The sequence below is a fragment of the Oncorhynchus mykiss genome, chromosome 9, assembly GCF_013265735.2.
Source record: "Oncorhynchus mykiss isolate Arlee chromosome 9, USDA_OmykA_1.1, whole genome shotgun sequence".
Classification (NCBI taxonomy): Eukaryota; Metazoa; Chordata; class Actinopteri; order Salmoniformes; family Salmonidae; genus Oncorhynchus; species Oncorhynchus mykiss.
In genome coordinates this window covers 49,152,263-49,168,028 of record NC_048573.1, presented here as the reverse complement: position 1 = coordinate 49,168,028, position 15,766 = coordinate 49,152,263, and the positions used below count along the sequence as shown (strand labels likewise).

Genomic DNA, 15,766 nt, shown 5'->3' with positions numbered 1-15,766 from the left:
CCCCACACTTGTAGATGAGGTGTCCAGTGGTGGTGGACTTCCCTGAGTCCACATGACCAATCACCACAATGTTGATGGTACTTTCTCCTTTCTCATCCTGGAATGTCATGGGATGGACTGCAGTAGAGGAAAGAATGGATAATGAACACATTAAACATGACAAATGTGACAGGGGGGGAAACACGAGGGGAAAGAGAGGGGGTGATACCAGATATCATATTGGAAACTCAAAAACTGTTAGTAAAGTAACTCCTTATTAGCCATGTAAAATCTTTTTTGAATTAGTATGAATTCATTACAATGGTATGGCGCGCTACAATTAGAGTCCTTAAAAAAAAAAACGACTTAAATATTCTGCTGCAATGTGATGGGGTATCAAAGATTCATGTGTGGTACAGAGAAGTGTTTAGTCAGTGGCCTATCACTCTGACAGATACTCGCTTAATGAAAACAGTCATGTTGCTTAGTAAATGCCTCCCGAGTGAGCACCAGGAAGTTCAGAGACAAGACACACTAAGGGAAATCCTTTTTGGGAGATATCAATGAACAAATACTACACATCGTAACACTCCATCAGAGTACACTGTTGAATTAACGAACCATTCACAAACTTAGTCCAAACTCATATTTAATGCCTTAAAATGAAGCATGTCAAATAAATAGACAAACAAAATAACATATCTCACATGGGTGGAGACTACAGCTACACATTGTTTTATTTGATTCTGAGAAGTCAGTCATTGAGACAGACAAAAAAAATCATTTGGAGCGATTACCAAAACATGCTGATTTAATATTCCCCAAGGACAAAATTACATCAAATAATGACTGTGGGAAAAAAAGTTAACAACATTTTGCACCACTGGCAACTACAGTTTATACAGATATAAGGAGGCACAATGACCATCTGGTTGCAGTCACTGGAAGAGGTGGATGAGGTACACTACCATGAGTAGCTCTATACATTTGTTTATAACCACTTGTAACAGTTCAGAACTAAAAAAAATGACAATGAATTAATGCAAGCGTCCAGCCAGTCACATACAGTGTATTGATTGGATTTAGTAGTCCAGCATTTCTCCAAGGCCAAACAAGAGAACTTCACATAACACAAGCACTAGTACCATTACACTTATTCTGACATCAATGCAGAAGCATTGATATGCGTCAGCTTGAATTGTGTCAATATTAGTAAATTGTCATGCTGGCCTCTGATCCACAGCACAGCTGAGGACTGGTGGGACGGGATGGTCCAAATATACCAGATGCTGTGACAGTATATTGATCATCATGACCGATACGATTCAGTGTTGTAGTCATCACACTGCTTTTGCAGTGTGGCTTTCAGAGATTGTGTGGCAACAGGGAATGCTACATCTTTCTAGTTGTTCTGAGAAAACCCAACATACTAAAATTACAGCTTCTGTGGGCTTAAAAGTTCTTCATGAGGTATCCTGGATACCTGTCCACAAATTCAGCATTGTCCAAATAGCTCTATAATCTATTACTCATAAAATGTCACTCTCCTGTCATTCTCTCCCTCCTCTTCCCTCCAGGCTTCACAGATTAGTCTCTCCAGTCCCAGGTCTCTCCTCCTCTCCCTGGTGTCTCCTGCTCTCTGCAGTGGATGATATCTCGAGGGCGCCTCCTGGTGGCTTGGCCTACGTCCTTCTCCGCTTGGCTCCACCGGGGCTGGAGGGGTTGCTGCTGGAGTTGAGCACCTTCTCAGTGGCACGGTTCCTCTTCCTCTTGTCTGCTGCCTCCTTCCCCGGGCCGCCCTCAGCGGAACCCTTCTCTCGGTCTCTTTCTCTGTCCTTGTCTTTGCTGCCTACCCTCTCTGTCATCTTCACTGAGGAGTTGCTGCCTGAGAGAGACAAGAAGGAGAGAAAGAGAAGATGAGGGGAAGTTTTCAGGTAAGGGGAGGGAGGTTTTGCAAATGATTGACAGTTTAAAATATTCTGCATCACTCAGTCCAAGTTCTGAAATCTTCTCTCAGGTCAGTGAGGAAGGCATCAAGTGACTGCTACTACTAGGGCTGGGACAATACCAGTATCACTATATTTTTTCCATGGCAAAAATGAAAACACGAAGAAAAACAAACTCTTTGGCCCTTTAAAAACCTGCTATATGTAAAATTGTGTGCTATAGCTTAGTGCTGTTTTCCTAAAGAAGTTACATCCACATTGTGTTTTGTTTCCTTGCCACGATACTATTGCGATACTGGTATCGTTCCGGCCCTAGCTACTACAGTGACTTGGTAGGGTATGGTGGACTCAAATTAAACCCGTTGTTATTCTAGTGTCAGGTGGTACTGTTTGCTGGGTACATCAATAAAGATATCATGTACAATAGACCAGGGGCACAGTGGTGGATAGAGGACCAGAGTAGAGTTCAACAGACAGGTGACATTCAAATAGTCTTAAGAAAAGGAATGATGATAGAAGAGAGAAAAGGTCGGTTCAAGAGCACCAAGTCATAGCCTCCAATTCCCATCACCACCCATTTGAAACATGCAATTATATCTTCTGTCTTCTGTCATCAAATTCCATCAAAACAAAACAATATAGAACTATAACAAAAATCGACATGCCATGCTTGAAAATGTCTTCAAAACCCCAAAAAAATTTAAAGGAGAGAAAAAGAGAAACTGAGAAAAATACAGACGCACATTTTTTTGTGCACTAGGCGGGGTGGTCACTGTAAAGAAGCCTCTGGTTATGAGCTGGTCTGTACTGGGGTCAAGCTGGAGTTTTGGAACAGATCGAAAGAGTCCTTCTGTCCATACCTCTCAAAATCCTGGCCAGCAGCCATACTGGGACTCAGACCTTTAAAAACGAGACACAAACGACCAGGGTGAGGGATGTCGCTTTTTGTGCCAAAGGAGAAGAGATGCACGGACTCAAGTCAGAGAGAAAGAGGAGAGGAAGAGGGGGGCATAGGAGGGGAAACATAGCTAATGTATCTGAATGAGAGAGAACCTTCTTCATGCATGGCTGGGGGGTCTCGTTCTTCTTTGAAATCGTCTTTCACGTCGTCCTCGGATACCAGTTTACCTGTTTGAGGCAAAAAGAGAGAGAGTATGGACTTTCCAGTAGTTCAGCATTTGAGTAAGTATAGTGGATTCTGAAAAAAGAGACTTTACCTTCTTTTACTTGTTGAATAATCTCGTCTGGAAGATTGAAGCTCTTCTCTGAGTTGGGAAACGGCAATATTTCAGACTCATGCTGCAGTGGACAGAATGTGTGACTTTATCATTAGTGTTCAGTATTACATAAAAACAAAAATTACAGCTGACTGTCAATCTATTACAATCTATTACAAATGCCAGACAAAGATCATGATGCTTTACTCACCAAGGCTGACATGTCATACATAGTTCCCAGGTGGTCCCAGATCACCTTTGATGACACTTGCCTCCCAATATTCTGGCTGAATTTATCCCGGATGCAGATCATGTGAAAGTGACGATTTACCCCTACAGAAAAAAATTCCGGACCAAGTGGTAGGTTGACAATCTGATTCAATATTCTATAGTCAGACCATTCAAATCTAGTTATGGATCATAACAAAGAACAATATTTTGGCCAAAAGTAAAACTAGAGATAGCTAGTTTACTTCTTCTTTAGCTAGTACAATAAGCTAACGGCAGGTAAAAATAATTTAATTAAAGGCAAAGCAATTGATTTTGGGAAGAGAAGCTGTTTGTGTTATGATTTCCAGATGTGTATGTCAGACCGGAAGTTCAATTGGCTTGCTACCGAACGCTATCTCAGTGAATACATTTGACCAACACACTTTGAGAGAACATGCAGATGTTTAGCTAGCTAGCAAGCTAAAATTGTAAATGATTGTGTGAGTTCATTGAGATGTGTCATTATCTGGCTATGAGTAGATAGCTAGCTGTGGATAAGCTGGCTAGCTAAGTTGTTGGGGGTTTGTTGTGATTGTGGCTCTTGTCTCGTCTTCTGCGTCACGTCTCCACTATAACCTGGGGCTTTCAGGCCTACACGATCAACACACAGCTCGTTAGCTAACGTTGAGTTAGCAAGCTACCATACGGTTAGCTTGCTAACTTTATATTCTTACCTACGGGTTTGTGACCTAGCATTGCATGGAACAGGCACACCTCGACTTCTTGACTCCATACCACCGAGTCTTCGATGTGACTGATCCCCGAGTCTGCCTGTTTTTCGTCGGCTGGAACAACCTCGGCTTCCCCCATGCTGTTGTTCTCTTTCAATAACATAAAACTGCCAGCAGGACAGAGAACAGCGCCCCTATCACTGGTAAAACGGTTATCCAACTGGGATGCGCTTTCACCCAGAGATGTTTGATACAATACATACAATACTTTGATAGGCTTGCTATAATAATATCATTTTTGAAATGTATTATTTTGCATGTGCACAAACCTCGGTAAAGTAGGCCTACAATGTGTATATGTGACCAGGCTACATTTAGACAGGGCATTCCATATTTGAGGCCCTCTTCGTGCACACAAACTGGACAGGTCTGGAGCTCTGGGGTAGCCGCATTCCCCTGCTTACGGTTACAATGTTGCACTGTGTCCAGTCTAGACTCGATACATTGTATCACTCACTTTATTACCCAATGATTGCCTATGGAAAGAAGATAAGGGGCTGCCTGTACGAACCATGTATCATCACAAGAGAGCGCTATATGACCTTGCGTCTTCTTGCTTCACCAGACTTCATTCAGCGCAGTAAAATTAAATACAATGGAATAGACACTATTGAATAGGACTACTCATAATACGGTCGTATGATAACATTACTATTGAACAGAGAAAAAATACTATTGAAAAGAGGAGCTGCATGTCAGATGTATTGAACAATGTATAATGATTTTGTTTTAATGCCACATTGCTTTTTATTTTAGATTGATAATTGGCTATATGTCTTAGTTATGTTCGTATCCAACAGGGTAATATTATAACCTACAAAGAGTAAAGAGTTATGCCAAGTGTAAAATTAACATTCATTTCCAGTCTCATGGTTGGCATTACATAAACTAACAAACAAGGTTCACTTGTAATTGGCTATGCCTACTATTGATATTATACAAGTCATTTATACGGTTTATTTTTCAGTTTCAGCTTTTTACCACAGTACATTATAATAACACAGTTTGTCATGTTCATGCCTCATTCGTGGATTTCAGTAACACACGTTAAAATAGCTCAGGAGACTCAGGACAAATCTATGGTAGATAGTAGGCTCTATTCAACAGTTGTATTTATTTCCACTCCCAGATGTAACGCGGCTCTAAATCCCCTGCAGTGCAGTGTGCACAGCTGCGGCGCTAATGTTTTAAAGCCGAGTCAGTGTGGGATTGTGTTTATGTGATAACATCGTGCCAAGGGCAGGAAAGGGCAGGCGGGCCCAGACTGAGCGGCGCCGCCGCACACCTGGGGAAGTTCAGGTTAAATAGCCTCACATTCCTCGGCGCACAGCTGATTGAAACATTAACAAACAGTAATCCGTGAGCCAGGCTGCAGATGGGTCGGGATCGCAGCCAAGAAAGGAGACTCGCTGTGTGTGTGAGAGAGATCGTGAATAGTAGGCTAAAGTTATAACTGAATATGAGAGCATAAATAATATTGGATGTTGAAAATGAATAAATCTCATAATCTAAACCATTCTGTGTATATCATTAATATTCATTACCCACTTTTGAGGGCTATGCTGAATGCCTAGGTTATTTCAATTAGGCAGTTTTATAGTTAAATTATAAGTAGGCCTATAGAGGTACACAAGTGTAGGTATATTATGGAAACCTGAATAGATTATTTTATGTTGAATGCTCACTTAATTTTAGAATAGTTTGGATAATATCCAAGTGTTATAAGCTGTGTAAGTAACATTAAGCATATATGTAGCTCATTAACGTTGTCATACTCTGAATTAGTAAGAGTAAAGATCCATCGATTCAAAATGGCAGTGAGTTGTCAGAATGACAAATGTTTTACTCATACTTGATTGCTTTTATTTATACGGCACTGTTGAGGGAATTTGCAAGTAAGCATTTCGCTGTACCGTTTATACCTGCTGGAAACTGAACGTGACAAATTAAACTTGTGTCAATGCAATAATTGTTAAGCAACATACTGTTGTCTTGATTTGGTTGCTTAGTAGATCCAAAGATGGTTCTGTTGATTGAACTTATTGTAATCGTCCATGCCTGCTAAAACGACGCTTTGTGTGGAAATATAACTGCTAAAAGTTAAACCAAGGTAGTAGGCGACAGCTATCAACGTGTGTGTTGTGAATAAACAAGGTTCAAACTAAAGAATGAAGAAAAAGGAGCAGGAAACACTCATCTACCATATCTGTTTTAATAAAAACACCATAAGTACATTGTTATAAAAACAATATTGGGATCACATCTGCATCATTGTAATATACAATACAAATATAGCTCAATCTGAGAAATTTACTTTTTTTTTGCAAAAAAACATATACATATTTTCTAGGTATGACTTGAACAAAATACAGAAAATAGAAATCGAACATGGAATGAAAGATTCTTTCACATAAAGTCCAACATGTATCAACATCTAAGAGCTCGTTGGGTTAGGATGCATTGTTGTTGATTGTCATCCTCAGGTCGACCAGCACACTTGTCTTCATGGCGCGCACCGCTCTTCTTGGTGACAGCAGGACACCTGTGGCTGCTTGGGGACAGCGCCGCTGACCTGACACTTCGTAAGTTTCAACTCCTGAATGTCTATCTATGCACATCATGGACTTCAACGTCGTTCCACTGCTGGATGTAAGACATAAGATGCGACGACATGTCATGCATGGCTGGCAACATCGTTCTTTCTGCTAATGATTCGTTCTATTGCTTCATTGATCAACGGCAGAGAATTCTGTCATCAGCGCATCCGTTCTGTGAAAAATAAGAGTAATGGATAATGGTAAGTTTTATGACACAGAACTTGATTTTAGCACAGAAATATGCAGTGATCTCATTTTACACTTGAATATGTAACAGGCATATGGCAACAAGACATTTGCTGCAATTGTTTTGTACACATACCTCCACAGAGATGCTGGCGAGTTCTGCATTGAGGGTTGTCAGAGGAGTGCGGGTTGCACCTGAGATCTGCTGCTTGCCCGGTGTGTCCAGCTCGACCTGCAGGTCCCAGATATAATCGATGACATGCTGCAGAATCTCCATCTTACTGGCTTTCTTGTTGGCTGGCAGAGTGGGCACCAGCTCCTTTAGTTTGCTGTAGCAGCTGTTCATGTCCTGCAGAAATACACTCATCTGCTCGTCCAACAGTGGGATCTTGCACTTGGAGATGGTCATACTCTGCTCCGAGAGACAACGGACCACATCCTCGGTGTTTTTCAGGGCGCAGGTAGATCCGACAACTTTCATTTTCTTATTTTGTCGCCTTGAAAAGCAAAAATATAGGGTATATATATTTCTGCTACAATATACAACAAATAATAGGTAAATACCTGCTAGTTCTGTTAGAAAAGTTCAGGTGATTATCCTCGTGAGCGTTTCAAGCGTTAAGTTTGTAGCCTACTTGACAGTTTGTGGCGGAGGTGAACTCGGGATGAATTTATCTTTCCAGAGGGTTCGGGGAGTGACCAAAGCGAGAACATTTGAAGGGTTGAACCAATGAGAAACTCCCAGCTGCAAGGGAGGGGCGGGCTTCCAGTCCTCTCTCTACCAATAAAGATCGGGTGTTATCAATCTTTACAATCTGCTAAATGATGGTGTTACAAATGGAAACAAATGTGTGCTTTTTTTTCATGGTGTCCTGTGTGGGAACCCAGCTGTCCATCGCCCGCGGACTTTGCAGGTGTAGAGACCGCCCGGAGACATGGGTGGGGGGCATATTCATGAAGAATGCTGCAATTACTAGATGAATAGGTTTTTAATTGTAGCCTTAACTGAGTAGACCGATTGAACTCAATCATACGGTAAATGGCCAGATCTGTCACAACAATATAGTTTTTTAAATTGGTGATTTCTTTACATTTTTTAAATTCCAGTTAATTTATAATCTCGATAAAATAGAGTAGCCAACCTAAGCATTCTGCTCATTCCAGCTGTGCATAATAATTTCCTACCCCAAAGTGCTTCTTTTTTTATTTGCTTAAATATAAATATTACGTTTTATCAAATGGAAAAGTGCATAATAATATAAAATCGTATTATAAACTAAAGTTGCATCACAATATGGCCATTCAACAAAGCGTATCCAATATAGACAAAGGAATAAACTAATTTGGCTGCTTGATTTGTATTTTATTTCACTTTTATTTAACCAGGTAGGCCAGTTGAGAACAAATTCTCATTTACAACTGCGACCTGGCCAAGATAAAGCAAAGCAGTGCGATAAAAAAAAAAACACAGAGTTGCACATAGGATAAACAAGCGTGCGGTCAATAACACAATAGAAAAATCTGTATACAGTGTGTGCAAATGAAGTAAGGAGGTAAGTCAATAAATAGGTCAATAGTGGCGAAGTAATTACAATTTTGTAGTATTGTATGCAAATTATGACTTGAATTGTAGGATAAAAGTTTAAATCTATTAAAACGTGCATTTCATTAGAATACGAATCTCATGGATCCACATAGTTTAGCCTATGCAATAAATCTCTTTCAATTTACAAATAGCATATTTAACACATTAAGCCTAAACCCTCCCGTTCCTCTTAAATTAGTTTTCCAATGAATCATTTTACAGATTCTTTCACGTGTTCCCACTGTGAGTGCGGCATTGAAAAAGCATTGCTCTGCTCTGAACTGAATCTTCCCCAGATTGTCCAAACAAGCCGAAGCAGACTGGCAGGCGCCAGTGCCATGACGTCACCCATTCATGAAGTCCCTGACGGCTGTCAACCTGGCGCCGCGCGGGCGGTGTCCATGGAGACCGCAAACAACGGGCTTGCACTCCCCCATTCACCTGCGCAGCGCAAACCCTGAGAACTGGCTGCCCAAGATCGGCATTCATTTTCATTTATCAAGTTAAACCACTCTGAAGAGATTACCGCCCCACACCTGCAAACTGCCATTGTCACTAGCTTGCTCAAATTCCAAAGGCTAGTGAAATAAATAAGACAGAAGGCTTTGAATTTGCATTGATAGTTCCTGAATTCCTTCAGTTAGGTCCGCCCCTTAATTTGTCTAATAAAATTCCTCAAGTAAAACGTTGTATCCAGGCATAGGCTACATTGAATCTTTCACACATATATAAAACAAATTACAATGTTGCTATTTCAGTGTCCCCCTCTGTCTCTGGCTGGCTGTAGAGTCCACCAGAATGAGATTTCTGCATGATAAAAAAATAAAACAAATACTTGGATATTGTGCTGTTTGCAGCAAACTTGCAATTCATTTGGAGACAGAGAACCAAACAAGAGAAGTCTTGAAAATACAAAGTGAAAACGGAGAAAATTGTTAGCAAAATAAATCTGTGGTTTGAAGGGGTAATTCACCATGTTAAAATATGGCATGAGAAACATATTTTTTTAACCAAACATTGCATCCTTATAATGTGCGTGTAATTGATTATGGAAGTGTAATTAATATGTCAGATGGACAACCCTCTTTTAAACAAATTCCCTGCTTTTGCTTATACTAGTTGTGTAAAACTCTTCTTCTTCACCAGCATGCAGAGAGAGCTGCGCCTGAGGAGAGTGACATCCTGTTCTTCCTCCGTCCTATTTCTCAGGTCATGTTGGGGATGGGGAGCGCCAGTGGTCTGAAACAATGGGAGTGCAGAGCAAGGATTGTGGGGGGAAATCTTGTCTGGGGCCAGTGAGTCTGGAGCGCCCCTCTGCTCTCTCATCCAGCTTTTGTTCAGCTGCAACAGCTATCAGCACTTCCTACTGACACCAACAATAACTCCACACAGCTGGGCCCTTTTAATCTTGTTTACTGCACATCAAGGCGAGGGGGGGGGGGGGGGGGGGGGGGGAGAGGGACAGAGAAAAGTGATACAGATTAGATCCTGATTTTAACTGACAGAGAGGAGGTTCTTTCTGTAGTGATTCATTACAACTGGCTACTACTAATTGAGGTGTAAAAATGTTTTCTCGCTCTTCTCTCGCACTTCCCTGTTGTTGGAGCCTCCCAGATTTGTTGTGACACACTGTGGTTTGGAAGCAGTTGGTTAGTTGAATTATATGAATTGTCAGTGGTGGAAATGTGGGGACTTTTGATCTCTCAACCTCTTTATTTCCGTATTTTTTTTTGTTGAGGGAGTAACGCCCGGCTGCACACTGTGGACAGGAAACAGAGAGCAAGTGAAGCTAAAAGTATCCACCATGCTTCCCAGCCGAAACAATTCAGAAGAGTTTGTGCATATATTCTGACAACATTTTGTGAGGTTTTGGACTTTTGTTGGGCTGTTTGGGCACACAAATGTTTTTCTGGAGGCAAGCTGAAGTTCAGAGCCGAAGTCTGCTCCCCTTCGTCAGTGATTGTTCAACAGTAGGGATTCTTCAGTAAAGTCTATGTTGTCATTCAACTCTTTTTCATGCACATTTTTTCACTGAGAAATACTGCACCAAACATCTTAGTTAGATGTAAAATTGCGCTACTAAGATCTCCTCTGCAAAAACTTCAAATTAATGACAGATTTCTTGATTCATTCAGACTATTTTGAGGAAGATATTACTGGGTACAGCTTCTCAAAATGGACCAACTTTACATTTTCTCTCCTTATTTCAAGCAAGGTATTTTAAGGGGGTACACTAGTTCGGTTTGGCTAGCCGAGTTCAGCTAGGTGCCAGTTGAACTGTAGCATGCAGTCACCTTAAGCAACAGGTAAAAAAAAATAAAAATGTAACCATTATTTAACTAGGCAAGTCAGTTAAGAACAAATTGTTATTTACAATAATGGCCTACTCCAGCCAAGTCTAGACAATGCTGGGTCAATTGTGCACTGCCCTATGGGACTCCCAATCACAGCCAGATGTGATACAGCCATGATTCAAACCAGGTACTATAGTGACACCTCTTGCACTGAGATGCAGTGCCTTAGACCACGGCGCCACTCAGGAGCCAAATAAGGAGGAAGGACATTCCAAGAATGTTTTGCCAGTTGCCACCTTCTCCATTCACAGCCATTTGTGTTGTCCCTATCTATTACTTTCACTGCAGTGATACCTTTTGTCCACAGCCTTAGTTTGTGCTCATATGTCAGCATAATTTCAATAAATCTAATGGAAGGCAATATGTTTTTGAATACAGGGGTACTGTAGATTGATGCTGCTTTGCTGGTGTAGGAATGTAGAAATAGGCCCTTCCTGTTGCATAGACTTATCTAGCTCCTTATGTGCTGAGGGACTTGTTGTGGTGTGCTGTGCTGGGGGGTACAGGCACGGATGTCTGATGTACAGAGTGACATACTGTAGGGCTGCTGGGGATGAGTGTGTGTTTGAAGTCATACGGTAATATACACTGAGTATACAAAACATTAATTACACAATTTTGATGGCAGCCACAAAAAAAATCTGAAATCATCATGAGCGACCACAGTGGCTCGTGGGACTGCGTACCCACAAACCCCTTGACAGCGAAGAGAGAAAATTGAAGTTTTAGAGATAATATCTTGCAATTCTACACATATTGACATGGGGCGTAGAGAAAATGTTGCTATTTTATGACTTATTTCATGCAATTCTGCCAATTTTGCCATGGGGTGGAGATACATGTTTGCAGTTTCTAGTATGATATCTGAGGGAAAGTGACAAACAAAATAAAACACGCCCTGACCTTAGAGATCCTTATTTATTCTCTATGTTTGGTTAGGTCAGGGTGTGACTCGGGTGGGAGAATCTATGTTTTCTATTTCTTTGTTGTTTTTGCCTAGTGTGGTTCCCAATCAGAGGCAGCCTTGTCTCTGATTGGGGATCATATATAAGTTGTGATTTTCTGTTTGGGTTTTGTGGGGAGTTATTTTCTGTTTAGTCTCTGTTACCTGACAGAACTGTTCGCTTTCGTTTTGTTAATTTGTTTTGATTGTTTTTTGATAATAAAAAAACATGAACACTTTTCACGCTGCGCTTTGGTCCACTCCTTCCGACGACAGGTGTTACAGAACTCCCCACCTCAAAAAGACCAAGCAGCGTGGTCAGGAGGAATATGGGAGGACATTCTGAATGGTAAAGGATCCTGGACGTGGGAGGAGATCCTGGCTGGGAAGGATTGCCTCCCATGGGAGCAGACGGAGGCAGCAAGGAGGGAGCAACTATACAAGGGGTCACGGCTAGGACGGAAGCCCGAGAGGCATGTCCCAAAATGTTTTGGGAGGGGGCACACGGGGAGATTGGCGGAGTCAGGGTTTAGACCAGAGCCAACTCCCCGTGGTTACCGTGGGGAACATGTGACCGGTCAGTCACAGCCCTGTGCGCTATATTCCAGCTCCCTGCATTGGCCTGGCTAGAGTGGGCTTCCAGCCAGGACGGATGGTGCCGGCTCAGCGCGCCTGGCCTCCAGTGTGTATCTTCGGCCCAGGATATCCTGCGCCGGCTCTGCGCACTGTGTCTCCGGTGCGTCTGCACAGCCCAGTGCGTCCTGTGCTAGTGCCCCGCATTTGCCAGGCGAAAGTAACCATCCAGCCAGGACGGGTTGTGCCAGCTCTACGCTTGAGACCTCCAGTGCTCCTCCACGGCCCAGTGTATCCGGTGCCTGCTCCACGCACCAGGCTTCCAGTGCATCTTCCCAGTCCAGTGAGACCTGTTCCAGTTGCACGTACCAGGCCTCCAGTACCTGGTAAGCCCTGTGGCAGCTCCACGCACCAGGCTTCCAGTACATCTCCTCAGTCCTGTGAGACCTGTTCCGGCTCCACGTACGAAGCCTCCAGTGATAATCCATGGCACTAAGCCTCCAGTGATGATCCATGGCCAGAAGCCTCCAGTGAGGATCCATGGCACGAAGCCTCCAGTGATAATCCATGGCACGAAGCCTCCAGTGAGGATCCATGGCACGGAGCCTCCAGCGACGGTTCCCGGACCGGAGCCTTCAGCGACGGTTCCCGGACCGGAGCCTTCAACGACGGTTCCCGGACCGGAGCCTTCAGCGACGGTCCCCGGTCCGGAGCCTGCAGTGACGGTCCCCAGTCCGGAGCCTGCGCCCCCAGCGGTCCCGAGCCCCCAGCGGTCCCGAGCCCCCAGCGTTGGTCTGCAGTCCAGAGCCTCCGGCGATGATCTACGGTCTGGAGGTCCCGGCGATGATCCCTGCACCGAAGGCGCAACCAAAGTGAGGGGAGCCTAAAGCGAGGCGGGGTCTGCGTCCCGCACCGGAGCCCCCACCGAGAGTAGATGCCCACCCGGAACCTCCCCTATAGGTTCAGGGGGGAGGGGGGGTTGCCTAGTGTGGTTCTCAATCAGAGGCAGCTGTCTATCGTTGTCTCTGATTGGGGATCATATATAAGTTGTGATTTTCTGTTTGGGTTTTGTGGGGAGTTATTTTCTGTTTAGTCTCTGTTACCTGACAGAACTGTTCCCTTTCGTTTTGTTTCTTTGTTCGAGTGTTTTTTGATAATAAAAAAATCATGAACACTTTTCACACTGAGCTTTGGTCCACTCCTTCCAACGACAGGCATTACAGTGGAATAATAGTGCTGACATCACAACTATGAAATAACACATATGGAATCATGTAGTAAGCAAAAATGTGTTAAACAAATCAAAATATATTTTATATTTGAGAATCTTCAAATTAGCCAAACTTTGCCTTGATGACAGCTTTGCACACTCTTCTTCCATCCTTGAGATGTTTCTACATTTTGATTGGAGTCCACCTGTGGTCAATTTAATTAATTGGACATGATTTGGAAAGGCACATACCTGTCTATATAAGGTCCCACAGCTCACAGTGCATGTCAGAGCAAAAACCAAGCCACGATGTCAAAGGCACAGATCTGTGTCGAGGCACAGATCTGGGGATGGGTACCAAAACATTTCTGCACCATTGAAGGTCCCCAAGAACACTGTGGCCTCCATTATTCTTAAATGGAAGATGTTTGGAACCACCAAGACTTTTCCTAGAGCTGGTCGCCCGGCCAAACTGAGCAATCGGGGGAGAAGGGCCCTGGTCAGAGAGGTGACCAAGAACCCGATGGTCACTCTGACAGAGCTCCAGAGTTCCTCTGTGGAGATGGGAGACCCTTCCAGAAGGTTAACCATCTCTGCAGGACTACACCAATCAGGCCTTTATGGTAGAGTGGCCAGATGGAAGCCACTGCACAGTAAAAGGCACATGACAGCCCGCTTGGAGTTTGCCAATAGGCACCTAAAGGACTCTCAGACCATGAGAAACAAGATTCTCTGGTCTGATGAAACCAAGATTGAACTCTTTGGCCTGAATGCCAAGCGTCACATCTGGAGGAAACCTGGCACCATTACTACGGTGAAGCATGGCGGTGGCAGCGTCATGCTGTGGGATGTTTATCAGCGGCATGGACTGGGAGACTAGTCAGGCTTGAGGCAAAGATGAACAGAGCAAAGTACAGAGAGATGCTTGATGAAAACCTGCTCCAGAGCGCTCAGGACCTCAGACTGGGGTGAAGATTCACCTTCCAACAGGACAACGACCCTAAGGACAACAACCCTAAGGACACAGCAAAGACAACGCAGGAGTAGCTTTGGGTCTCTGAATGTCCTTGAGTGGCCCAGCCAGAGCCCGGACTTGAACTTGATCGAACATCTCTGGAGAGACCTGAAAATAGCTGTGCAGCGACGCTCCCCATCCAACCTGACAGATCTTGAGAGGATCTGCAGAGAAGAATGGGAAAAATTCCCCAACTACAGGTTTGCCAAGCTTGTATCATCAAATCCAAGAAGACTCGAGGCTGTAATCGCTGCCAAATTTGCTTCAACAAAGTACTGAGTAAAGGGTCTGAATACCTATGTAGATGTCATATCTACGTTTTTTCTTTTTAATACATTTGCAAAAATGTCTAAAAACCTGTTATAGGGTATTGTGTGTAGATTGTTGAGGGGGGAAAACGATTTAATCCATTTTAGAATAAGGCTGTAACCTAACAAAATGTGGAAAAAGTCAAGGGGTCTGAATACTTTCCGAATGCACAGTTTATCCACTGAGTGTACAAAACATTGAGGAGACCTGCTTTTTTCAATGACATAGACTGACCAGGTGGTGAATCCAATTGAAAGCTATGATCCTTGTTAACTTGTTAAATCTACTTCAATCAGTGTAGATGAATGGGAGGATTTCTAAGCCCTGAGACAATTGAGACATGGATATGTGCTATTCAGAGGGTGAATGAGCAAGACAAAAGATTTAAGTGCCTTGGAACGGGTTATAGTAGTAGGTGCCATGCGCACCGGTTTGTGTCAAGAACTGCAATGCTGCTGGGTTTTCATGCTCAACAGTTTTCCGTGTGTATCAAGACTGGTCCACCACCCAAAGGACATCCTGCCAACTTGGCAAAACTGTGGGAAGCATTGGAGTCAACATGGGCCAGTGGAATCCTGTCAACACCTTGTTGAGTCCATGCCCGACGAATTGAGGCTGTTCTGAGGGCAAATGGGGGGTAGGGGGGTGCAACTCAATATTAGGAAGGTGTTCCTAATGTTTGGTATACTCAGTGTATTGTATATTAGACTGACCTTGGGGAAAATCCTTTATTCCTAATGCTAGCCTGGCTGACACGTGACCCACTTGACTGCCCAGCAAGCTGTGACATTGAGAGCTGGTGTCAGCCAGACTAATCTCATGCTTGCTAATCATATCTGCATATTATTTAT

The 15,766-nt window shown here is 43.3% G+C and overlaps 2 protein-coding genes across 3 annotated transcripts; both read right to left on the bottom strand.

Moving 5' to 3' along the window:
- Window positions 1-611: 611 nt before the first annotated feature.
- On the bottom strand, window positions 612-4,480 carry mrgbp (MRG/MORF4L binding protein). Of its 2 annotated transcripts, XM_021616036.2 has the most exons (6): window positions 4,087-4,480; window positions 3,354-3,475; window positions 3,143-3,224; window positions 2,979-3,053; window positions 2,669-2,825; window positions 612-1,864 (listed from the first exon to the last, which is right to left on the bottom strand). In XM_021616036.2, exons 1-5 carry the CDS (start codon window positions 4,244-4,246, stop codon window positions 2,716-2,718), a joined length of 549 nt encoding a protein of 182 aa, XP_021471711.1. In that variant the 5' UTR covers window positions 4,247-4,480; the 3' UTR covers window positions 612-1,864; window positions 2,669-2,715. The 2 variants fall into 2 exon arrangements, with proteins under 2 accessions (XP_021471711.1, XP_021471710.1); XM_021616035.2 differs by lacking the exon at window positions 2,669-2,825 and having other exon boundaries at window positions 4,087-4,469.
- A 1,859-nt stretch (window positions 4,481-6,339) lies between these two features.
- On the bottom strand, window positions 6,340-7,582 carry LOC110532286 (DNA-binding protein inhibitor ID-1). The gene is made up of 2 exons (XM_021616037.2): window positions 7,063-7,582; window positions 6,340-6,912 (listed from the first exon to the last, which is right to left on the bottom strand). Exons 1-2 carry the CDS (start codon window positions 7,405-7,407, stop codon window positions 6,877-6,879), a joined length of 381 nt encoding a protein of 126 aa, XP_021471712.1. The 5' UTR covers window positions 7,408-7,582; the 3' UTR covers window positions 6,340-6,876.
- Between the last annotated feature and the right edge of the window lie 8,184 nt (window positions 7,583-15,766).